Source organism: Schistocerca piceifrons, chromosome 6, assembly GCF_021461385.2.
Source record: "Schistocerca piceifrons isolate TAMUIC-IGC-003096 chromosome 6, iqSchPice1.1, whole genome shotgun sequence".
Taxonomy (NCBI): domain Eukaryota; kingdom Metazoa; phylum Arthropoda; class Insecta; order Orthoptera; family Acrididae; genus Schistocerca; species Schistocerca piceifrons.
The window spans coordinates 156,492,225-156,516,487 of NC_060143.1; the positions used below are offsets into that span (position 1 = coordinate 156,492,225).

The 24,263-nt window shown below is 47.0% G+C and overlaps 1 protein-coding gene and 5 non-coding genes across 6 annotated transcripts; 3 read left to right on the top strand and 3 right to left on the bottom strand.

The window, feature by feature from the left end:
• Window positions 1-11,857: 11,857 nt before the first annotated feature.
• Window positions 11,858-11,932, bottom strand: Trnas-cga. Its single transcript has one exon. It is a non-coding gene; the product is annotated as a tRNA-Ser (tRNA).
• A 1,133-nt stretch (window positions 11,933-13,065) lies between these two features.
• Trnal-caa lies at window positions 13,066-13,140 on the bottom strand. Its single transcript has one exon. It is a non-coding gene; the product is annotated as a tRNA-Leu (tRNA).
• A 1,735-nt stretch (window positions 13,141-14,875) lies between these two features.
• On the bottom strand, window positions 14,876-14,950 carry Trnal-caa. The gene has a single exon. It is a non-coding gene; the product is annotated as a tRNA-Leu (tRNA).
• A 1,125-nt stretch (window positions 14,951-16,075) lies between these two features.
• On the top strand, window positions 16,076-18,290 carry LOC124802879 (protein lines-like). Its single transcript, XM_047263923.1, is given in 1 exon segment — window positions 16,076-18,290. A coding segment is annotated over 1 exon segment (2,001 nt). The 5' UTR covers window positions 16,076-16,181; the 3' UTR covers window positions 18,183-18,290.
• Window positions 18,291-20,727: 2,437 nt separating this feature from the next.
• Trnas-uga lies at window positions 20,728-20,802 on the top strand. The gene has a single exon. It is a non-coding gene; the product is annotated as a tRNA-Ser (tRNA).
• Window positions 20,803-21,633: 831 nt separating this feature from the next.
• Trnaw-cca lies at window positions 21,634-21,708 on the top strand. The gene has a single exon. It is a non-coding gene; the product is annotated as a tRNA-Trp (tRNA).
• The last annotated feature ends 2,555 nt before the right edge of the window (window positions 21,709-24,263 follow it).

Here is a 24,263-nt window from a genome sequence, read left to right on the forward strand (position 1 = left end):
CGTGCACGATTGCATGGTGTCGTGGTTCGTTCCCGATCACAAGACCGCCTCCGACGAAACCCCATCCACGATCCATGCCGCATCCGACCATAGTCGTCGACATCGACTTTTCGTCCCCAACATCACGACCTCCGACTGTGTTCACCACACAACAAAGGCGGCAGTGGTGTCTGCCTTTGCTGAACATTATCGCCAATTTTATGATGATGAACCGATGGCAACGCCAGTTCCTGATGATCTCCGTCCTTCCCCTGATCGTACCCTCACCGTAGCGGAGTCAACGTCCATGATGTCTGTAATCACCGCAGAAGAGGTGGTAGATGCAATCAACAAAGGGGCCAAGAACAAATCACCGGGACCGGATGGTCTCCCAGTGAAGTTTTATCGGGCGTACACCACGTTAATGCTTCCTCGCTGGACGGAAATGATTCAGGAACTCTTTACTCCGTCCTTCCCAATTTCACCTGAATTCGTCACTGGCACTCTTCTACCTGTGCCTAAGCCGAAGGGAGGGTCTCATGTCTCTGCATATCGCCCCCTTACATTACTGACTGCAGACTATAAAATATATGCACACCTCTTAGCAGCGCGCATACGCATCGTCGTACCTACGGTCCTTTCACCGGAGCAGACTGCACGTGGTTGTGGAGCCACCTTACAAACAGCCCTAGGAGAATGCCGTGACCTCATCGCACTGGCGTCGGTTTGTCGCCTTCGTGCAGCACTGGTATCCATCGATTTCACGAGTGGCTTTGATCGCGTTCGCCACCCATTGTTCCTCATGGTGACGACAAGTACGGGGGTTCCCATTACTTTTTGTTGATGCCATCCGCCGGTTACTACTTCCCGCGGTCTCGATGGTACAAGTCAATGGGAGGCTTGTAGGACCGATTCCTATACGCCGTTCTGTGCGTCAAGGATGCCCTATGTCTACTTTACTATATGCCATTGCACTTGAGCCCCTCATCACTGGTCTTACCTCTAGACTGCAGGGTCTCACTTTGCGTGACTACACCTTTCACTGCAGGGCTTATGCGGACGACCTTCTCTTTCTCACCTGCTCCTCCACGGAACTCAATGACGCCATTCAATGGATCCACCAGTACGGACGTTTTTCTGGTAGCATTCTTAATTTCCGCAAATCGACTATGATGCACATTGGGCGCGGGCTCCCGGCTATAGTACCGACCCCACTCCCAGTCAGTACCACCCTTCGTTACTTGGGTATCGAATTTACGAGCTCTACACACCGCACTGTGGCCCTCGCATACTGGCGGCGTTTGCAGTCGATTCGGCTTCATGTCCGCGGTCAAGTGCACCGTAACTTAAACCAACTCCAACGTGTGTCCTATGTCAACATGTATGTCGCCCCTAAACTGGTACACGTCGCCCAGATCCTCCCAATGCCGCTACTCCTTGGCCGCCGCATCCAATCAGCCTTTGTATATTTCGTGTCAGCAGGGGCACTTTTCAAAGACCGCTACAACACTCTAATAGTGCCTCCTGCAAAAGGTGGCCTTGGACTCGTCAACGTGCTGGCACGATCTTCCTCACTCTTTTGTCCACACTATGTTGCGGCACTGGCAGGGGCCGGTCCTGTCCTTAACACGCAGTCTCTTAGATATCCTCCGACCAGCTTCTCTCGATCCACCGATCGATGTGGCACCTATTTCTCCAGTATTGTACCACGTCGCCAATTGTTTCATAGCAATCAGCTACGTTCGGGCCGATCTTCCAGTCACCCGCCCTACCCGTACAAAAGATTAAAGATTATTATCGTTCGTTTATGCTGTCCAACCCTTGCGACTCCATGGTGCTACAGCATCCTGCCATTAACTGGCGAACGGTTTGGGGGTGTGCGAATTCACTTTTTCTACCGTCGTCTATGTCTGCACTCTGGTATGTTTTAGTCCACGGCAAATTCCGATTAATAGTCGACTTTATCGTATACGACTGGCCACCTCCCCACTCTCCCCTGACTGTCAGTTGGAAGACACCGACGAGCACCGTCTTACGTGTCCCCTGAAACGCAACGTATAGCTCCTCATCCAACGAATCGTGGGCTTCTACCTCCGTGCCCCGCCAACGACGGTAACCCCGGATTTCCTGTTGTTGCCCCAAACATTTCGCTACCCTCTTGCTAAGCACCATACCCCAATCTGGTTTCGAGGACAGGCTGCAGAATACCTCTTTCAGAGTGGTCCGCATATACTCCTTGACTTCTGGTACAAGGTTGTGACCGCTCATAGCACCCTCACCCGAAAACCGTCTAACCGACAAACTTTTGCTGGTTATCTCCGCAGCGTCTTCCTTGACCCCTCTCAAAGTTGGGATGTGCCATGCCTACCTGTCACGTGATGCAACACCCTTATCCACGTCCTCATGCATCGACCAAAAAAAAAAAAAAAAAAAAAAAAAAAAAGGAAGAAAACAGAATATGTTATATTTTGTTGTATATAATGTTTTTCTAATATTTTTTGTTTAACTGTCATTGTTATATGTTTAAATGGTACCTTGAAGAACTCTTGCATAGTGTATATATATGTACTTTTAGTTTGTTCAATAAAGCTTATTTTAAAAAAATCCTGGTGTCATCGAACGTCCGCCGTGAACGAATTCAAGGAACAATAGATGGAAAAAAAAGTGGCTAGCGTTGCTACCTGTAGATCACGGGGTCCCGGGTTCGAGTCCCGCCCGGGTTGGGGATTTTCTCAGCCCGGGGATTGGGTGTTTGTTTTCTCCTAATCATTCCATCATCATTGATGGAAGTGGCTAGATTGTACTGTGTACAGATTGGAAATGTGTACGGGCGCTGATGACCCCGCAGTTGAGCTCCCCGCACACCAAACATCATCATGATGTGTTTCTTCGCCCCGCGGAGTGGCCGCGCTTTTTGAGGCGCCATGTCACAGATTGTGCGGCCCCTCCCGCTGAATTTTATAATCCTCCCTCGGACATGGTAGTGAATGTTGTTGTTAGCATAAGTTACTTTAAGTAGTGCGTTGGTCTAGCGACCAATGACTCTAAAAGTTTGCTAACTTAGGAATTCACACACATTTGTACATTTTTCCCCACCACTACGTATGGAAACATTCCATTACGTCTTTCTTGCAGTCACATTGCCAGATTTGCACACGACGGCCCACATTGGAACTAACAATAAAAGTCAAACCATTGACAAGGGCATAATGTTGATTTTATTATTAACATCCTCTTACGCAGTTTGTTCAGAAAGAGGCTGGAGACGTCGACGAGATGTTGTACAGCGCAAGATTTGGACCTGGTGGCTAAAATTGGAACGAATTTTTTCCCAGCGTAAATAGGTTCCACATTAACGCATTAGCATTTCTATCAAGTTTCTCTGCCGTACGATCAGTACAGTCCACAATGGACATCTGTTAGTCGCTGCACATTAACTATAACCAACCTGTACTTAGTAGCTGTGTAGCACTACGTACATAAAATGTATGTAGTTAAACAACGCTGTGCGGCAAAGTGAGGACTGAAGTGAGCTTCTGTTGGCCGACTGCTCGTTTCTCATGGAGTGTGATGCCTCGTACAGGCCCACCGCGGGCTGAGGCAGCGGTCTGTGGGGCAAGCCGTCTGCGGTGGCAGGTCGATACGTGCCGGCAGCCATCACCACTGGCCTCTGCCGCTGTCTGCTGTTTTTACGAATGGCGTGCTGGTACGCCGGGCGTGCAGCGTCAACAGCCGGAGCGGAGCAGACCTCCGACCTGTGGAATGGCCATTAGCGGACTCCGCTGCGGTCTTTAACTCGCTGCACTTCGTCCGCTCCTCTACCGGTCTCCTGTTGATGACTACCAATTACAGAGGAAACGAGAACGATGCATAATGAGGTATCTCCTACAAAATGACCTTCAACTGACAACTCAAATACACCAGTCGTGTGAATTTCTACTTGCTATTTTCTCACCTTACATCTCGAAAGACATGGGTCAAAGCCGGACGCACATTCAATATTTCTACACTTACGGAAAGCTTCCGACTCACAAGGAACCCCTTCAGTTCGAGGTCACATATGTCAATCACGTTTAGAGCATTCGACGCCCCATAATTTGTCAGCCATGAAACCACAGTATTGGCTGATAATGGCAACAGGGAACAGCACTAGAGGCATTCAGTGGTGAGCACAGCTTGAGGCAACGGAGTTTAGCGCAACTGCTTGACGGCGAGTAACTCGCAACATTGCTACAGTACTAGTGGTGTTGATACAAAGCAGTACAACGGCAACAATAAACAAAGCAAATATTGCATTATACCTACAACAAAAGTATCCGATATAGACATTTCGTTCAGAAACGACATCAAGGAAGTTCGCAGAATTGCAATGAAGAGGCGGATGAAATATTAGCATTTCTGCAATGTGAGTCAGTGGAATGTGTGTTATCGTATATGTTCGACTCTGCGCACAATATCCATGAGTTGTACAATGATGACGATAAATGCTTAACAACTGAAACTGATACTGAAGCAGCTATCATCCTTGTTGGGCAGGGTGTCACAAATACCGTATACAGTGATACGTAGTAAGTGACAATCGTTGTCCAAGAAGTGGGTACTAATATAATTATATACATGGAACATCATCCGCAGCATAGTAAAAGGAACAGTTATGAACCTTTTTCGAAAAAATGACACAATAATATGAGAGTGTAATGCATAAGACAAACTAATGATATTCAGGGGAGGACAAGGCGCGCTTGTTACAAAAACTGTTGTTCGCGCGTTTGAAGACTGCTCGACACAATTTACAGGATGTGCACGAATGTGACCTACTAGGTTATGCAAATCAAGTTGCGCGCGACATAGATTACAGTCATTTCAATAGAGGCAATGGATGGTTGCTTAACTTAAAGCAGTCATACAGAACTGGAAGGAACTGTGGTTGTCGTGTACAGATGCGAGCTGAGCTGGCGACCCTTCGCTCACAGCTTCACGCTATGCTGGATTCCGTCACACAGTTTGAGGCTGCTGCCGGGGGGGGGGGGGGGGGCGCTCTGTGGGGGATCGGACGCGGGGATGCGAGGGACGTCGAGCACGTCCCACGTGTCCTCCGATCCGTCCACTGCTGTGACCTCCCCGAGTACTGCCTGCACTGAGGTTGACCCCTCACCCGTGGTCGAGTGGGACATCATTCCAAAGTCTTGCTGGCAGCGAAAAACTTTCCGTGGGGCCGATCGTAGGGCCTCCCCGGTTCGTTTGACGAACAGGTTTCGGGCGTTATCTGAGGCTGACGATGTCTCTAGGGCCGGATGCAGTCGTCCACCCTGTTCCTGAGGAAGCTTCTCGGTCCGCAAGGTCTGGGCATTCACAGAGGGTGGGTTTGCTGTTAGTTGGGAGCTCCAACGTTAGGCGCGTAATGGGGCCCCTTAGGAACATGGCTGCGAAGGAGGGGAAGGAAGCCAGTGTGAACTCTGTGTGCATTCCGGGGGGAGTCATTCCGGATGAGGAAAGGGTACTTCCGGATGCTATGAAGAGTACAGGGTGCAGCCAACTGCAGGTGGTGGCTCATGTCAGTACCAATGACGTGTGTCACTTTCAATCGGAGCAGATTCTGCCTGATTTCGGGCGGCTCGCGGAAATGGTAAAGACTGCCAGTCTTGCTTCCGAGATTAAGGCGGTGCTCACCATCTGCAGCATCGTCGATAGAACCGACGGTGTTCCATTGGTGCAGAGCCGAGTGGAGGGTCTGAATCAGAGGCTCAGGCGATTCTGTGACCTTGTAGGCTGCAGATTCCTTGACTGCGCCATCGGGTGGTGGGTTACCGGGTTCCGCTTAATAGGTCAGGAGTCCACTACACACAGGAGGCGGCTACACGGGTAGCGGGGGCTGTGTGGAAGGGACTGGACAGTTTTTTAGGTTAGAGGGCCTCAGGGAACCACAGAAGGGGCGTCCGTCGGAAAGTGGGCAGGTGAAACACAGTAAGGTAGTTGTAGAAACAATTGGTATTGTAGTTGTAAATTTTCGTAGCTGTGTTGGTAGAGAACCAGAGCTCCAAGCCCTAATAGAAAGCACTGAAGCTCAAATAGTTGTAGGTACAAAGAGCTGGCTAAAGCCGGAAATAAGTTCAGCCGAAATTTTTTCAAACGATCTAACAGTGTAAGTAGGCTGTTTTGTTTTACTTATTGGTAACGCCATGTAGCGCTCTGTATAAAAATCACTGGCTGTGCTGTGTGCAGTCTGTGGCTAGTTTGCATTGTTGTCTGCCATTGTAGTGTTGGGCAGCTGGATGTTAACAGCGCGTAGCGTTGCGCAGTTGGAGGTGAGCCGCCAGCAGTGGTGGATGTGGGGAGAGAAATGGCGGAGTTTTGAAATTTGTAAGACTGGATGTCATGAACTGCTATGTATATTATGATTTTTCAACACTATTGAGGTAAATACATTGTTTGTTCTCTATCAAAATATTTCATTAGCTAACTATGCCTATTGGTAGTTAGTGCCTTCAGCAGTTTGAGTCCTTTATTTAGCTGGCAGTAGTGGCGCTCGCTGTATTGCAGTAGTTCGAGTAACGAAGATTTTTGGTGAGGTAAGTGATTTGTGGAAGGTATAGGTTAATATTAGTCAGGGCCATTCTTTTGTAGGGATTTTAGAAAGTCAGATTGCGTTGCGCTAAAAATATTGTGTGTCGGTTTAAGGACAGTCATGTATAATTGTTCTAAGGGGATGTTTCAACAGTGTTCAGAGACGATAGATTAAATACAGTTGTTGGTGGAGTATTTATTGCTGTCAGAGGTAGTTTGCCTTGTAGCGAAATTTAAGTAGATAGTTCCTGTAAAATAGAATGGGTGGAGGTTATACGTGACAATCGGGCTAAACTATTAATTGGGTCGTTTTACCGATCCCCCGACTTAGAAGACATAGTTGCTGAACAGTTCACAGAAAACTTGAGTCTCATTTCAAATAAGTACCCCGCTCATAGAATTATAGTCGGTGGTGACTTCAATCTATCCTCGATATGCTGGAAAAATTATATGTTTAAAGCTGGCCGCAGGCATAAAACCTCATCCGAAATTGTACTGAATGCTTTCTCAGAAAATTATTTTGAACAATTAGTTCATGAGCCCACTCGAAGCGTAAATGGTTGCGAAAGCAGAGTTGACCTTTTAGCAACAAATAATCCTGGACAAATAGTGAGTGTTGTGACGAATACAGGGATTGGCGACCAAAAGGCAGCTGCTGCTAGGCTGAATACCGTAACACCTACAACCATCAAAAAGAAACGCAAAGTATATCTATTTAAAAAAGCTGATAAAAATGCTTTTAACATCTTTTTAAGAGCCAGTCTTCACTCCTTCCGATCTGATCATGTAAGTGTAGAAAAGTTGTGGAATGTTTTCAAAGAGATAGTATCAAAAGCAATTGAGAGATATATACCACATAAACTAATAAGTGGTGGTGTTGATCCCCTATGGTACACAAAACGCGTCAGATCGTTGTTGCAGAAGCAACGAAATAAGCGTGCCAAATTTAAAAGAACGCAAAATCCCCAAGACTGGCAAGTTTTTACAGAAGTTCGAAATATGGCGCGTACTTCAATGCGAGATGCTTTTAATAATTTCCACAACGAAATTCTGTCTCGAAATCTGGCAGAAAACCCAAAGAGATTCTGGTCATACATAAAGCACACCAATGGCAACACACAATCAATACATTCACAGCGTGATAACAACGGTGAAGTCACTGATGACAGTGCCAGTAAAGCAGAGTTATTAAATACGATTTTCCGAAACTCCTTCACCAGAGAAGAAAAAGTAAATATTACTGAATTCCAATCAAGAACAACTGCCAAGATGAGTAACATAGAAGTGGATATCCTTGGTGTAACAAAGCAGCTTAAATCACTTAACAAAGGCAAGACCTCCGGTCCAGATTGTATACCAGTCAGATTCCTCTCAGAGTATGTTGATAAAATAGCTCCATATTTAGCAATTATATACAACCACTCGCTCACAGAAAGATACGTACCTAAAGACTGGAAAATTTCTCAAGTCACACCAATACCCAAATAGGGAAGTAGGAGTAATCTGCTGAATTACAGGCCTATATCACTAACGTCGATTTGCATTAGGGTTTTAGAACCTATACTGTATTTGAACATTATGAAGTACCTCGAAAAACGATTTATTGACCTGTAGTCAGCACGGATTCAGAAAATATCGTTCTTGTGAAACAAAACTCTACTCATGAAGTAATAAGTGCTATCGACAAGGGATGTCAAATTGATTCCATATTTTTAGATTTCCAGAAGGCTTTCGACACCTTTCTTCACAAGCGTCTTCTAATCAAACTGCGTGCCTCAGTTGTGCGACTGGATTCGTGATTTCCTGTCAGAAAGGTCTTAGTTTGTAGTAATAGACGGAAAGTCATCGAGTAACACAGAAGTAATATCCAGCGTTCCAGTGTTATAGGCCCTCTATTGTTCTTGATCTATATTAACGACATAGGAGACAATCTGAGTAGCCGCCTTAGATTGTTTGCAGATGATGCTGTCATCTACCGTCTTGTAAAGGCATCAGATAATCAAAACGACTTGCAAAATGATTTAGATGAGATATCTGTAAGGTGCGAAGAGTGGCAATTGACCCTGAATAAAGACAAGTGAGAAGTTATTCACATGAGTACTAAAAGAAATCAGCTAAACTTCGATTACGCGATAAGTCACAAAAATGAGGGCTGTAAATTCATCTAAATACTTAGGGATTACAATTACATATTACCTAAAATGGAACGATCACATAGATAATATTGTGGGTACAGCAAACCAAGGACTGCGATTCATTGGCAGAACACTTAGAATGTACAACAGGTCTACCAAAGAGACGGCTGACACTACGCTTGTCCGCCCAATTCTGGAGCACTGCTGTGCGGTGTGGGATACGCATCAGATGGGACTGACGGATAACATCGAAAAAGTACAAAGAAGGGCAGCTCGTTTTGTATTATTGCGAAATAGGGGAGATAGTGTCACAGACATGATACGTGAATTGGAGTGGCAATAATTAAAACAAAGGTGTATTTCGTTGCGACGGGATCTTCTCATGAAATTTCAATCACCAGTTTTCTCCTCCGATTTCGAAGACATTTTGTTGGCACCCACCTACATAGGGAGAAATGATCATCACGATAAAATAGGAGAAATCAGGGCTCGCAAGGAAAAATTTAAGCGCTCGTTTTTCCCGCGTGCCGTTCGAGAGTTGAGCGGTAGAGAGACAGCATGAAGGTGCTTCATTGACCCCTCTGCCAGGCACTTTATTGTGAATAGCAGAGTAATCACGTAGATCACGTAAATGTAGATGTTGACGTAGATGTAGACTTAAGGTAACGAAATTTCAACAAAGCGCCAACTTGACGATACACAGCAAACTTCGGAACCGGCCAGAAAATTTGTAAACGATATAAACAAACTTACTCCTTTAGAGCAAATTACCCCTCGCGAATAGTGTGTGACAATGCAATTCTTACCACTTGCAACAACGGGACAAATTCAACCTCTTCCGAGCCAGTAAAACATATTATCCCGCTATCTGCAGCTACGTTTCATTTTAAACTCCACAACAGACTGTTTCGCATTCGATTGCATATCATCTCATTACATCAGTTCTCATCACCCCTTTACGCCAATATGATTCTATACGTATTTTTTAGAAGTGGGTACCTAGCTGAATATCCCGCACGGTTTGCAACTTCCAGGGAGTTCGCCTCAGACCTTGATGGTCTGAACCTTTCTAATCACCTTAGGGCGCCATTATTCATTCGATTTTCCTGGTGCAAGTTAATGGTTAGTTTACAACATTCCTTACATGTCGACAAACACCTCATAGAAGGTGATTTCTGCACCCCCCGGTTACTCACACTCTAACATCTTCCTGTCATAATTGTTAATACAACGCTTTCAAACGAGCTTCGCTAAAGACTAAACTTGCGACCTCGTTCACAAGGGCTTCTTCTCAGTACCATATTAACGCTCAGTAACGACTACCACCGAATGGGGTTTCAACAGAGAAAGGGATCGTGTATTTTTTGGCAAGAAGGATGAAGCAGGTTATTCTCGATGGATAGTTATTGAGATATGTAGAATAATTTATGACCTGCCAAAGAGAAGTGTGTTGAAACACTTGTTGATAGTGTTGTACGTTAGTAACTAGACATAAGTTCTGATGGTAACATCACGCTATTTACGAATTATGCGGGTGTCTTTATCTCCTACTGAAAAAAAGATGCACAGATGTTCAGACAGATCTTCATAAAAGTAGTTCAAGAATGTAAACTTTCTTTAATTGCTTAGAAAAGTGTAACAGTGATTTTAAAAAAGAAAGCGAAAGCGTGGTATCGTTAGGCTACAATATTAGTTGGTCACAGTTGGAATTACTCAACTCGTATATACATCTTCGTGAAACGATTACTGAGGATATGGTCAAAATTTGGTAAACCAATTTATAGACTTCTGTCATTGGTATAATGGGAAAATGCAGTCTCCAAAGAAGACTTCTTACCGGAACTTCTATGGCCCATTCCAGAATATTAACGAAGTGAGAAGGAGCCATTCCCAATAGGCCTATCTGTGGATATTGAAGGTAGACAAAAAAGCGCAGCACGACTGGTGACTGATTTCTTTCGCCCCCAGGAGAGCGGCATAGACACGTTGAAAAACATGAATTGGGAGACGCTTAAAGATAGATTAAAGTAGAGATATTTTTACTAACATACACCGATGGTCCAGAATGTTCCGAGACTGATTTTTATCGTGGCATATAAGAAACGTCAGCGCAGTTACAATGATAGCATTTTGAACTAGCAACTCTAAACAGTAGATTTGCGTTCGACCAGTTAGTTTCGAGCAATCAGTGTTAAGTATTGGACGTGCCACAGTTGTGTAACAAATCGGAATGGAGCAACAATCAAATGGAACTTCCTGGCAGGTTAAAACTGTGTGCCCGACCGAGACTCGAACTCGGGACCTTTGCCTTTCGCGGGCAAGTGCTCTACCAACTGAGCTACCGAAGCACGACTCACGCCCGGTACTCACAGCTTTACTTCTGCCAGTACCTCGTCTCCTACCTTCCAAACTTTACAGAAGCTCTCCTGCGAACCTTGCAGAACTACCACTCCTGAAAGAAAGGATACTGCGGAGACATGGCTTAGCCACAGCCTGGGGGATGTTTCCAGAATGAGATTTTTCACTCTGCAGCGAAGTGTGCGCTGATATGAAACATCCTGGCAGATTAAAACTGTGTGCCCGACCGAGACTCGAACTCGGGACCTTTGCCTTTCGCGGGCAAGTGCTCTACCAACTGAGCTACCGAAGCAAGACCCACGCCCGGTACTCACAGCTTTACTTCTGCCAGTACCTCGTCTCCTACCTTCCAAACTTTACAGAAGCTCTCCTCCGAACCTTGCAGAACTAGCACTCCTGAAAGAAAGGATATTGCGGAGACATGGCTTAGCCACAGCCTGGGGGATGTTTCCAGAATGAGATTTTTCACTCTGCAGCGGAGTGTGCGCTGATATGAAACTTCCTGGCAGATTAAAACTGTGTGCCCGACCGAGACTCGAACTCGGGACCTTTGCCTTTCGCGGGCAAGTGCTCTACCAACTGAGCTACCGAAGCACGACTCACGCCCGGTACTCACAGCTTTACTTCTGCCAGTACCTCGTCTCCTACCTTCCATACTTTACAGAAGCTCTCCTGCGAACCCTGCAGAACTAGCACTCCTGAAAGAAAGGATATTGCGGAGACATGGTTTAGCCACAGCCTGGGGATGTTTCCAGAATGAGATTTTTCACTCTGCAGCGGAGTGTGCGCTGATATGAAACTTCCTGGCAGATTAAAACTGTGTGCTCGACCGAGACTCGAACTCGGGACCTTTGCCTTTCGCGGGCAAGTGCTCTACCAACTGAGCTACCGAAGCACGACTCACGCCCGGTACTCACAGCTTTACTTCTGCCAGTACCTCGTCTCCTACCTTCCAAACTTTACAGAAGCTCTCCTGCGAACCTTCCAGAACTAGCACTCCTGAAAGAAAAGATATTGCGGAGACATGGCTTAGCCACAGCCTGGGGGATGTTTCCAGAATGAGATTTTTCACTCTGCAGCGGAGTGTGCGCTGATATGAAACTTCCTGGCAGATTAAAACTGTGTGCCCGCCCCAGACTCGAACTCGGGACCTTTGCCTTTCGCGGGCAAGTGCTCTACCAACTGAGCTACCGAAGCACGACTCACGCCCGGTACTCATAGCTTTACTTCTGCCAGTACCTCGTCTCCTACCTTCCAAACTTTACAGAAGCTCTCCTGCGAACCTTGCAGAACGAGCACTCCTGAAAGAAAGGATACTGCGGAGACATGGCTTAGCCACAGCCTGGGGGATGTTTCCAGAATGAGATTTTTCACTCTGCAGCGGAGTGTGCGCTGTAATGAAACACTCTGGCAGATTAAAACTGTGTGCCCGACCGAGACTCGAACTCGGGACCATTGCCTTTCGCGGGCAAGTGCTCTACCAACTGAGCTACCGAAGCACGACTCACGCCCGGTACTCACAGCTTTACTTCTGCCAGTACCTCGTCTCCTACCTTCCATACTTTACAGAAGCTCTCCTGCGAACCTTGCAGAACTAGCACTCCTGAAAGAAAGGATATTGCGGAGACATGGCTTAGCCACAGCCTGGGGGATGTTTCCAGAATGAAATATTTCACCCTACAGCGGAGTGTGCGCTGATATGAAACTTCCTGGCAGATTACAACTGTGAGCCCGACCGAGACTCGAACTCGGGACCTTTGCCTTTCGCGGGCAAGTGCTCTACCAACTGAGATACCAAAGCACGACTCACGCCCGGTAGTCACAGCTTTACTTCTGCCAGTACCTCGTCTCCTACCTTCCAAACTTTACAGAAGCTCTCCTGTGAACCTTGCAGAACTAGCACTCCTGAAAGAAAGGATATTGCGGAGACATGGCTTAGCCACTGCCTGGGGGATGTTTCCAGAATGAGATTTTTCACTCTGCAGCGGAGTGTGCGCTGATATGAAACTTCCTGGCAGATTAAAACTGTGTGCCCGACCGAGACTCGAACTCGGGACCTTTGCCTTTTGCGGGCAAGTGCTCTACCAACTGAGCTACCGAAGCACGACTCACGCCCGGTACTCACAGCTTTACTTCTGCCAGTACCTCGTCTCCAACCTTCCAAACTTTACAGAAGCTCTCCTGCGAACCTTGCAGAACTACCACTCCTGAAAGAAAGGATATTGCGGAGACATGGTTTAGCCACAGCCTGGGGATGTTTCCAGAATGAGATTTTTCACTCTGCAGCGGAGTGTGCGCTGATATGAAACTTCCTGGCAGATTAAAACTGTGTGCCCGACCGAGACTCGAACTCGGGACCTTTGCCTTTCGCGGGCAAGTGCTCTACCAACTGAGCTACCGAAGCACGACTCACGCCCGGTACTCACAGCTTTACTTCTGCCAGTACCTCGTCTCCTACCTTCCAAACTTTACAGAAGCTCTCCTGCGAACCTTCCAGAACTAGCACTCCTGAAAGAAAAGATATTGCGGAGACATGGCTTAGCCACAGCCTGGGGGATGTTTCCAGAATGAGATTTTTCACTCTGCAGCGGAGTGTGCGCTGATATGAAACTTCCTGGCAGATTAAAACTGTGTGCCCGACCCAGACTCGAACTCGGGACCTTTGCCTTTCGCGGGCAAGTGCTCTACCAACTGAGCTACTGAAGCACGACTCACGCCCGGTACTCACAGCTTTACTTCTGCCAGTACCTGGTCTCCTACCTTCCAAACTTTACAGAAGCTCTCCTGCGAACCTTGCAGAACGAGCACTCCTGAAAGAAAGGATACTGCGGAGACATGGCTTAGCCACAGCCTGGGGGATGTTTCCAGAATGAGATTTTTCACTCTGCAGCGGAGTGTGCGCTGTAATGAAACACTCTGGCAGATTAAAACTGTGTGCCCGACCGAGACTCGAACTCGGGACCTTTGCCTTTCGCGGGCAAGTGCTCTACCAACTGAGCTACCGAAGCACGACCCACGCCCGGTACTCACAGCTTTACTTCTGCCAGTACCTCGTCTCCTACCTTCAAACTTTACAGAAGCTCTCCTCCGAACCTTGCAGAACTACCACTCCTGAAAGAAAGGATATTGCGGAGACATGGCTTAGCCACAGCCTGGGGGATGTTTCCAGAATGAGATTTTTCACTCTGCAGCGGAGTGTGCGCTGATATGAAACTTCCTGGCAGATTAAAACTGTGTGCCCGACCGAGACTCGAACTCGGGACCTTTGCCTTTCGCGGGCAAGTGCTCTACTAACTGAGCTACCGAAGCACGACTCACGCCCGGTACTCACAGCTTTACTTCTGCCAGTACCTCGTCTCCTACCTTCCAAACTTTACAGAAGCTCTCCTGCGAACCTTGCAGAACTAGCACTCCTGAAAGAAAGGATATTGCGGAGACATGGCTTAGCCACAGCCTGGGGGATGTTTCCAGAATGAAATTTTTCACTCTGCAGCGGAGTGTGCGCTGATATGAAACTTCCTGGCAGATTAAAACTGTGTGCCCGACCGAGACTCGAACTCGGGACCTTTGCCTTTCGCGGGCATGTGCTCTACCAACTGAGATACCAAAGCACGACTCACGCCCGGTAGTCACAGCTTTACTTCTGCCAGTACCTCGTCTCCTACCTTCCAAACTTTACAGAAGCTCTCCTGCGAACCTTGCAGAACTAGCACTCCTGAAAGAAAGGATATTGCGGAGACATGGCTTAGCCACTGCCTGGGGGATGTTTCCAGAATGAGATTTTTCACTCTGCAGCGGAGTGTGCGCTGATATGAAACTTCCTGGCAGATTAAAACTGTGTGCCCGACCGAGACTCGAACTCGGGACCTTTGCCTTTTGCGGGCAAGTGCTCTACCAACTGAGCTACCGAAGCACGACTCACGCCCGGTACTCACAGCTTTACTGCTGCCAGTACCTCGTCTCCTACCTTCCAAACTTTACAGAAGCTCTCCCGCAAACCTTGCAGAACTAGCACTCCTGAAAGGAAGGATATTGCTGAGACATGGCTTAGCCACAGCCTGGGGATGTTTCCAGAATGAGATTTTTCACTCTGCAGCGGAGTGTGCGCTGATATGAAACTTCCTGGCAGATTAAAACTGTGGGCCTGACCGAGACTCGAACTCGGGACCTTTGCCTTTCGCGGGCAAGTGCTCTACCAACTGAGCTACCGAAGCACGACTCACGCCCGGTACTCACAGCTTTACTTCTGCCAGTACCTCGTCTCCTACCTTCCAAACTTTACAGAAGCTCTCCTCTCGGTCGGGCACACAGTTTTAATCTGCCAGGAAGTTTCATATCAGCGCACACTCCGCTGCAGAGTGAAAAATCTCTTTCTGGAAACATCCCCCAGGCTGTGGCTAAGCCATGTCTCCGCAATATCCTTTCTTTCAGGAGTGCTAGTTCTGCAAGGTTCGCAGGAGAGCTTCTGTAAAGTTTGGAAGGTAGGAGACGAGGTACTGCCAGAAGTAAAGCTGTGAGTACCGGTCGTGAGTCGTGCTTCGGTAGCTCAGTTGGTAGAGTATTTGCCCGCGAAAGGCAAAGGTCCCGAGTTCGAGTCTCGGTCGGGCACACAGTTTTAATCTGCCAGGAAGTTTCATATCAGCGCACACTCTGCTGCAGAGTGAAAAATCTCATTCTGGAAACATCCCCCAGGCTGTGGCTAAGCCATGTCTCCGCAATATCCTTTCTTTCAGGAGTGCTAGTTCTGCAAGGTTCGCAGGAGAGCTTCTGTAAAGTTTTGAAGGTAGGAGACGAGGTACTGGCAGAAGTAAAGCTGTGAGTAGCGGGCGTGAGTCGTGCTTCGGTAGCTCAGTTGGTATGTGCTGGTCGTTGATATTCGTGTGAGAAATACCAGTGTCGGTGCCTGACCCATTTTTTTTTTTTAATGTTGATGTTTTTATTTACATAGTGAACTTTCGCTAACGTTGTATGCGTAGGCGTGAATAAATATGAACATTAAATGTAGGTAGATGACAGCGTCATATTGTTCATGATGATACGTGTCTGCCGTACGACAATTTGACAGCATCTATGTCATTAAATTGACTTACATGGAAAAGATTTCAAAATCTTTTTACGCGCCTGACGAGTTTGCTTCAATTCGCTATGCCTGGGATGAGATTGGCAGATTCGATTTCTGAGGTTCCTGCGCTAGGACAGAACCCCCACAGTTGGTTGAACTTTGGTTACAGAAATGACACCAGAAACCCAGAGGACTACTTCATGCAACAATATATTTGTCGTGAGGATATACATCACCATAGATTTGCCACACTACAGGAATTTAAAGTGAATTTCATGGTCCTTAAAAGGACATCCTTAGTACCTTCGGTACCAACAATGGGTGAGCCTGTGAAGAAAAAGCAAAGAGTTGATGAAATAACTGACATAAATTTGCAGAGTGACGGTGATACGACTGTGGAGGAGGAATTGGCTGCGATACAGCAGCACATTCTGAATCAGTGTTTGTGCCCTGTGTCAGAAACATGTCTGTGGAAACCTTTTCAAGGCGTGAAACTTGTGTCTGAAGAACAAGGAGGTTACCGCATACCAGTGCTGTCGGAATGGAGCCGTGACAGAATCCTGTTATTTGTTAGCATATTGCAGCTTTTATGTGAAGTTGCTATTAAACAAAATTCGAAAGGCACTCTGTGTAGTCGAATTGGTGAAATATGTGACGTTCTAGTTAGGAATGAATACGGTTTGATTGAGCAACTCATAGAGTTTTCTTCGCACCCAGATCCCTTTGTATGCTTCGCTGCTAGCAGAGCTTTGTCAGCCTTTTTAATAGTGTCTAAATCTCACGTTAATCCTACCTGGTTAGAAAGCCTTACAGAAAATATTCTCATTACAACATTGCCACAAAAAATTTCTTTTTCTTTAGAAGTAATTAAACATGTTGTAGAATGGAAAGATATTGATAATCATCCATTAGAGGACAACAGTGAGGACAGGCCACCAACTGGTTGTGCTGTGGCGAGTTTATCTGATCCAGAAAGCTTGGACACTAGCCAAGTAAAATGCTTGTGCATATAAGCACTAGAATCTAAGTGGCCAGCAGTAGTCAGAAAATTTGATGGATTGATAGCATCATACTCTAATGAACATGAATCATCTATCATAACATTCCTTGGTTTGTGGGAAGCAATCATTTCAGTTAAAGCAAATCTATCTGTAGTTGACACAAAACCTTTTTATGCCCACTTGGACAGCTTTGTAGGACTGCTCAATTCAGCTGTTCCTGATGGCATTTGGAAACATTTGTTAGCGTTGTTCAATGAAGTTCTTTGTTATGGCAGTACACTTGCATTGCAGGATATATTGGCTGAAGAACCTTGTGCACTGGCTCATTTGGTGGTGCGAAGTGTGAAAGACTGGCATTTGTTGGATACTCTTCCATATCGCGGTGGTAGTGGAAGGTTTGGTGGTGGTGCAGGTGATGGTGATCGTCCATTACTGCAAAAAATGGTTTTGCTGGTGCTGAAGAGTGTTGCTGTGACTGTGAAAGAAACAAGATGTGATAGCTCGAGTGACAGTTCCCTTGGTTCAGAGGCAGATGATGTGGATGCTGACATGGCTGTCATTGAACGAAGTATTAGAGAAGTGCTCTGTCAATTGGACAACTGTGTGAAGACACTGCTTCCCTTTCACCCTGAAACACCTCTTGCCCAGTGGGTTGTTCAGTTGTTTACAGACCAGGATGATGCCTTAATTGAAGGAATGGTATGTTGTTTGGATGTAGCTGTAGGTTTATTTTACCGAAGCAGTACTCAGGTTGACTTAGGACGTACATTGAGTCCAGGAACAACTTTAGTACAGTTTCTTAGAGCTGTTTCTCATGATCCAGATGTGCTACTGGATCTCCTTGTCTCAAATGAGACTTGCTTTTTGCTGTACCTGTTACGCTTGTTGAAGTTCATACGTCGAAATTGGGAGGACTTTGTCGCTTGTTGTGGTAGAGAACTGGATGACACGATGTCTGTTTTAATAAGATTACGCCTTGCGATTGACAGGCTTGTGTCCAAAGCCCTGTTCCCGTATGATATTAATCCTGTGCTGAGGCTGTTAGAGAAGTGTGAACAGATGTACGAAGTTAATGACAGCTAGTATTGGATTTAACAGGAGCTCTATCCTCAGTGAGTTGTGTATGCCTGTGTTCCTTATTTTGTGTAGTTGTGAAATAATTAGTCTTGTTTATTCATATTTCCATCATGTACTAAAAAAATCAGAAGGCAAGTTAAGCAACATATAACATATTTTTTTACCAAAATAGTGTAAATATATGTATTTTATACAGTGGTGTTAATATTTATATAGTTTTAATATTTTTTTTTTCTTTTATTCAACATGGTCACATATCAGCAAGCCATTCCAACATAAGTTACCCCTGTAAACTGTACAAAGTTGCATGCAGAAAATAGTATGCTTAATGCAACACCTTACCAAAGTTTTGGTAAAAAACTGCCATGTGCTGCAAGTTCTTGATTATGATGTATTTTCCTCATTTCCTTTGTAATAATGAGCTGATCATTTAAATGCTCATACATGTAACTGTACCTCAGACCACTGAATAGAAATTTTCCATTGAAAGCAGCTGTTTTCAGTAATGTTAAAATACTTTTTAAGTTGGTGTTACTACCTGCACCAAAACTTTTGTTTAATACTAACATGCTCATTTTTGAATATAAGAATGTGGAAAAGACATTGTGAATTTTCATGAAAATCATTTGGATGATAAACAAATTTTAAATACATAATTTGGGCATAATTAATACTTAATATATCTCTTTCTGATCATTTGAATAAATGTTGAATGGTGTTCACCATGCAAAAAAAGAAAAAAAAAAAAAAAAAAGTTGGCAGAGCACTTGCCCGCGTAAGGCAAAGGTCCCGAGTTCGAGTCTCGGTCGGGCACACAGTTTTAATCTGCCAGGAAGTTTCATATCAGCGCACACTCCGCTGCAGAGTGAAAAATCTCATTCTGGAAACATCCCCCAGGCTGTGGCTAAGCCATGTCTCCGCAATATCCTTTCTTTCAGGAGTGCTAGTTCTGCAAGGTTCGCAGGAGAGCTTCTGTAAAGTTTGGAAGGTAGGAGACGAGGTACTGGCAGAAGTGAAGCTGTGAGTACTGGGCGTGAGTCGTTCTTCGGTAGCTCAGTTGGTAGAGCACTTGCCCGTGAAAGGCAAAGGTCCCGAGTTCGAGTCTCGGTCGGGCACACAGTTTTAATCTGCCAAGAAGTTTCATATCAGCGCACACTCCGCTGCAGAGTGAAAAATCTCATTCTGAAAACATCCCCCAGGCTGTGGCTAAGCCATGTCTCCGCAATATCCTTTCTTTCAGGAGTGCTAGTTCTGCAAGGTTCGCAGGAGAGCTTCTGTAAAGCTTGGAAGGTAGGAGACGAGGTACTGGCAGAAGTAAAGCTGTGAGTACCGGGCGTGAGTCGAGCTTCGGTAGCTCAGTTGGTAGAGCACTTGCCCGCAAAAGGCAAAGGTCCCGAGTTCGAGTCTGGGTCGGGCACACAGTTTTAATCTGCCAGGAAGTTTCATATCAGCGCACACTCCGCTGCAGAGTGAAAAATCTCATTCTGGAAACATCCCCCAGGCTGTGGCTAAGCCATGTCTCCGCAATATCCTTTCTTTCAGGAGTGCTAGTTCTGCAAGGCTCGCAGGAGAGCTTCTGTAAAGTTTTGAAGGTAGGAGACGAGGTACTGGCTGAAGTAAAGCTGTGAGTACCGGGCGTGAGTCGTGCTTCGGTAGCTCAGTTGGTAGAGCACTTGCCCGCGAAAGGCAAAGGCCCCGAGTTCGAGTCTCGGTCGGGCACACAGTTTTAATCTGCCAGGAAGTTTCATATCAGCGCACACTCCGCTGCAGAGTGAATAATCTCATTCTGGACACATCCCCCAGGCTGTGGCTAAGCCATGTCTCCGCAATATCCTTTCTTTCAGGAGTGCTAGTTCTGCAAGGTTCGCAGGAGAGCTTCTGTAAAGTTTGGAAGGTAGGAGACGAGGTACTGACAGAAGTAAAGCTGTGAGTACCGGGCGTGTGTCGTGCTTCGGTAGCTCAGTTGGTAGAGCACTTGCCCACGAAAGGCAAAGGTCCCGAGTTCGAGTCTCGGTCGGGCACACAGTTTTAATCTGCCAGGAAGTTTCATATCAGCGCACACTCCGCTGCAGAGTGAAAAATCTCATTCTGGAAACATCCCCCAGGCTGTGGTTAAGCAATGTCTCCGCAATATCCTTTCTTTCAGGAGTGCTAGTTCTGCAAGGTTCGCAGGAGAACTTCTCTAAAGTTTGGAAGGTAGGAGACGAGGTACTGGCAGAAGTAAAGCTGTAAGTACCGGACGTGAGTCGCGCTTCGGTGGCTCAGTTGGTAGAGCACTTGCCCGCGAAAGGCAAAGGTCCCGAGTTCGAGTCTCGGTCGGGCACACAGTTTTAATCTGCCAGGAAGTTTCATATCAGCGCACACTCCGCTGCAGAGTGAAAAATCTCATTCTGGAAACATCCCCCAGGCTGTGGCTAAGCCATGTCTCCGCAATATCCTTTCTTTCAGGAGTGCTAGTTCTGCAAGGTTCGCAGGAGAGCTTCTGTAAAGTTTGGAAGGTAGGTGACGAGGTACTGGCAGAAGTAAAGCTGTGAGTACCGGGCGTGAGTCGTGCTTCGGTAGCTCAGTTGGTAGAGCACTTGCCCGTGAAAGGCAAAGGTCCCGAGTTCGAGTCTCGGTCGGGCACACAGTTCTAATCTGCCAGGAAGTTTCATATCAGCGCACACTCCGCTGCAGAGTGAAAAATCTCATTCTGGAAACATCCCCCAGGCTGTGGCTAAGCCATGTCTCTGCAATATCCTTTCTTTCAGGAGTGCTAGTTCTGCAAGGTTCGCAGGAGAGCTTCTGTAAAGTTTGGAAGGTAGGAGACGAGGTACTGGCAGAAGTAAAGCTGTGAGTACCGGGAGTGAGTCGTGCTTCGGTTGCTCAATTGGTAGAGCACTTGCCTGCGAAAGGCAATGGTCTCGGGTTCGAGTCTCGGTCGGGCACACAGTTTTAATCTGCCAGGAAGTTTCATATCAGCGCACACTCCGCTGCAGAGTGAAAAATCTCATTCTGGAAACATCCCCCAGCCTGTGGCTAAGTCATGTCTCCGCAATATCCTTTCCTTCAGGAGTGCTAGTTCTGCAAGGTTCGCAGGAGAGCTTCTGTAAAGTTTGGAAGGTAGGAGACGAGGTACTGGCAGATGTAAAGCTGTGAGTACCGGGCGTGAGTCGAGCTTTGGTAGCTCAGTTGGTAGAGCACTTGCCCGCAAAAGCCAGAGGTCCCGAATTCCAGTCTCGGTCGGGCACACAGTTTTAATCTGCCAGGAAGTTTCATATCAGCGCACACTCCGCTGCAGAGTGAAAAATCTCATTCTGGAAACATCCCCCAGGCTGTGGCTAAGCCATGTCTCCGCAATATCCTTTCTTTCAGGAGTGCTAGTTCTGCAAGGTTCGCAGGAGAGCTTCTGTAAAGTTTGGAAGGTAGGAGACGAGGTACTGGCAGTAGTAAAGCTGTGAGTACCGGGCGTTAGTCGTGCTTCGGTAGCTCAGTTGGTAGAGCACTTGCCCGCCAAAGGCAAAGGTCCCGAGTTCGAGTCTCGGTCGGGCACACAGTTTTAATCTGCAAGGAAGTTTCATATCAGCGCACACTCCGCTGCAGAGTGAAAAAATCACATTCTGGAAACATCCCCCAGGCTGTGGCTAAGCCATGTCTCCGCAATATCCTTCTTTCAGGAGTGCTAGTTCTGCAAGGTTTACAGGAGAGCTTCTGTAAAGTTTGGAAGGTAGGAGACGAGGTACTGGCAGATGTAAAGCTGTGAGTACCGGGCGTGAGTCATGGTTCGGTAGCTCAGTTAGTAGAGCACTAGCCTGCAAAAGGGAAAGGTCCCGAGTTCGAGTCTCGGTCGGGCACACAGTTTTAATCTGCCAGGAAGTTTTATATCAGCGCACACTCCGCTGCAGAGTGAAAAATCTCATTCTGGAAACATCCCCCAGGCTGTGGCTAAGCCATGTATCCGCAATATCCTTTCTTTCAGGAGTGCTAGTTCTGCAAGGTTCGCAGGAGAGCTTCTGTAAAGTTTGGAAGGTAGGAGACGAGGTACTGGCAGAAGTAAAGCTGTGAGTACCGGGAGTGAGTCGTGCTTCGGTTGCTCAATTGGTAGAGCACTTGCCTGCGAAAGGCAATGGTCTCGGGTTCGAGTCTCGGTCGGGCACACAGTTTTAATCTGCCAGGAAGTTTCATATCAGCGCACACTCCGCTGCAGAGTGAAAAATCTCATTCTGGAAACATCCCCCAGCCTGTGGCTAAGTCATGTCTCCGCAATATCCTTTCCTTCAGGAGTGCTAGTTCTGCAAGGTTCGCAGGAGAGCTTCTGTAAAGTTTGGAAGGTAGGAGACGAGGTACTGGCAGATGTAAAGCTGTGAGTACCGGGCGTGAGTCGAGCTTTGGTAGCTCAGTTGGTAGAGCACTTGCCCGCAAAAGCCAGAGGTCCCGAATTCCAGTCTCGGTCGGGCACACAGTTTTAATCTGCCAGGAAGTTTCATATCAGCGCACACTCCGCTGCAGAGTGAAAAATCTCATTCTGGAAACATCCCCCAGGCTGTGGCTAAGCCATGTCTCCGCAATATCCTTTCTTTCAGGAGTGCTAGTTCTGCAAGGTTCGCAGGAGAGCTTCTGTAAAGTTTGGAAGGTAGGAGACGAGGTACTGGCAGAAGTAAAGCTGTGAGTACCGGGCGTGAGTCGTGCTTCGGTAGCTCAGTTGGTAGAGCACTTGCCCGCGAAAGGCAAAGGTCCCGAGTTCGAGTCTCGGTCGGGCACACAGTTTTAATCTGCCAGGAAGTTTCATATCAGCGCACACTCCGCTGCAGAGTGAAAAAATCACATTCTGGAAACATCCCCCAGGCTGTGGCTAAGCCATGTCTCCGCAATATCCTTCTTTCAGGAGTGCTAGTTCTGCAAGGTTTACAGGAGAGCTTCTGTAAAGTTTGGAAGGTAGGAGACGAGGTACTGGCAGATGTAAAGCTGTGAGTACCGGGCGTGAGTCATGGTTCGGTAGCTCAGTTAGTAGAGCACTAGCCTGCAAAAGGGAAAGGTCCCGAGTTCGAGTCTCGGTCGGGCACACAGTTTTAATCTGCCAGGAAGTTTCATATCAGCGAACACCCCTCTGCAGAGTGAAAAATTTCATTCTGGAAACATCCCCCAGGCTGTGGCTAAGCCATGTCTCCGCAATATCCTTTCTTTCAGGAGTGCTAGTTCTGCAAGGTTCGCAGGAGAGCTTCTGTAAAATTTGGAAGGTAGGAGACGAGGTACAGGCAGAAGTAAGGCTGTGAGTACCGGGCGTGAGTCGTGCTTCAGTAGCTCAGTTGGTAGAGCACTTGCCCGCGAATGGCAAAGGTCCCGAGTTCGAGTCTTGGTCGGGCACACAGTTTTAATCTGCCAGGAAGTTTCATATCAGCGCACACTCCGCTGCAGAGTGAAAAAATCACATTCTGGAAACATCCCCCAGGCTGTGGCTAAGCCATTTCTCCGCAATATCCTTCTTTCAGGAGTGCTAGTCCTGCAAGGTTTACAGGAGAGCTTCTGTAAAGTTTGGAAGGTAGGAGACGAGGTACTGGCAGATGTAAAGCTGTGAGTACCGGGCGTGAGTCATGGTTCGGTAGCTCAGTTAGTAGAGCACTAGCCTGTGAAAGGGAAAGGTCCCGAGTTCGAGTCTCGGTCGGGCACACAGTTTTAATCTGCCAGGAAGTTTCATATCAGCGCACACTCCGCTGCAGAGTGAAAAATCTCATTCTGGAAACATCCCCCAGGCTGTGGCTAAGCCATGTCTCCGCAATATCCTTTCTTTCAGGAGTGCTAGTTCTGCAAGGTTCGCAGGAGAGCTTCTGTAAAGTTTGGAAGGTATGAGACGAGGTACTGGCAGAAGTAAAGCTGTGAGTACCGGGCGTGAGTCGTGCTTCGGTAGCTCAGTTAGTAGAGCACTTGCCCGCGAAAGGCAAAGGTCCCGAGTTCGAGTCTCGGTCGAGCACACAGTTTTAATCTGCCAGGAAGTTTCATATCAGCGCACACTCCGCTGCAGAGTGAAAAATCTCATTCTGGAAACATCCCCCAGGCTGTGGCTAAGCCATGTCTCCGCATTATCCTTTCTTTCAGGAGTGCTAGTTCTGC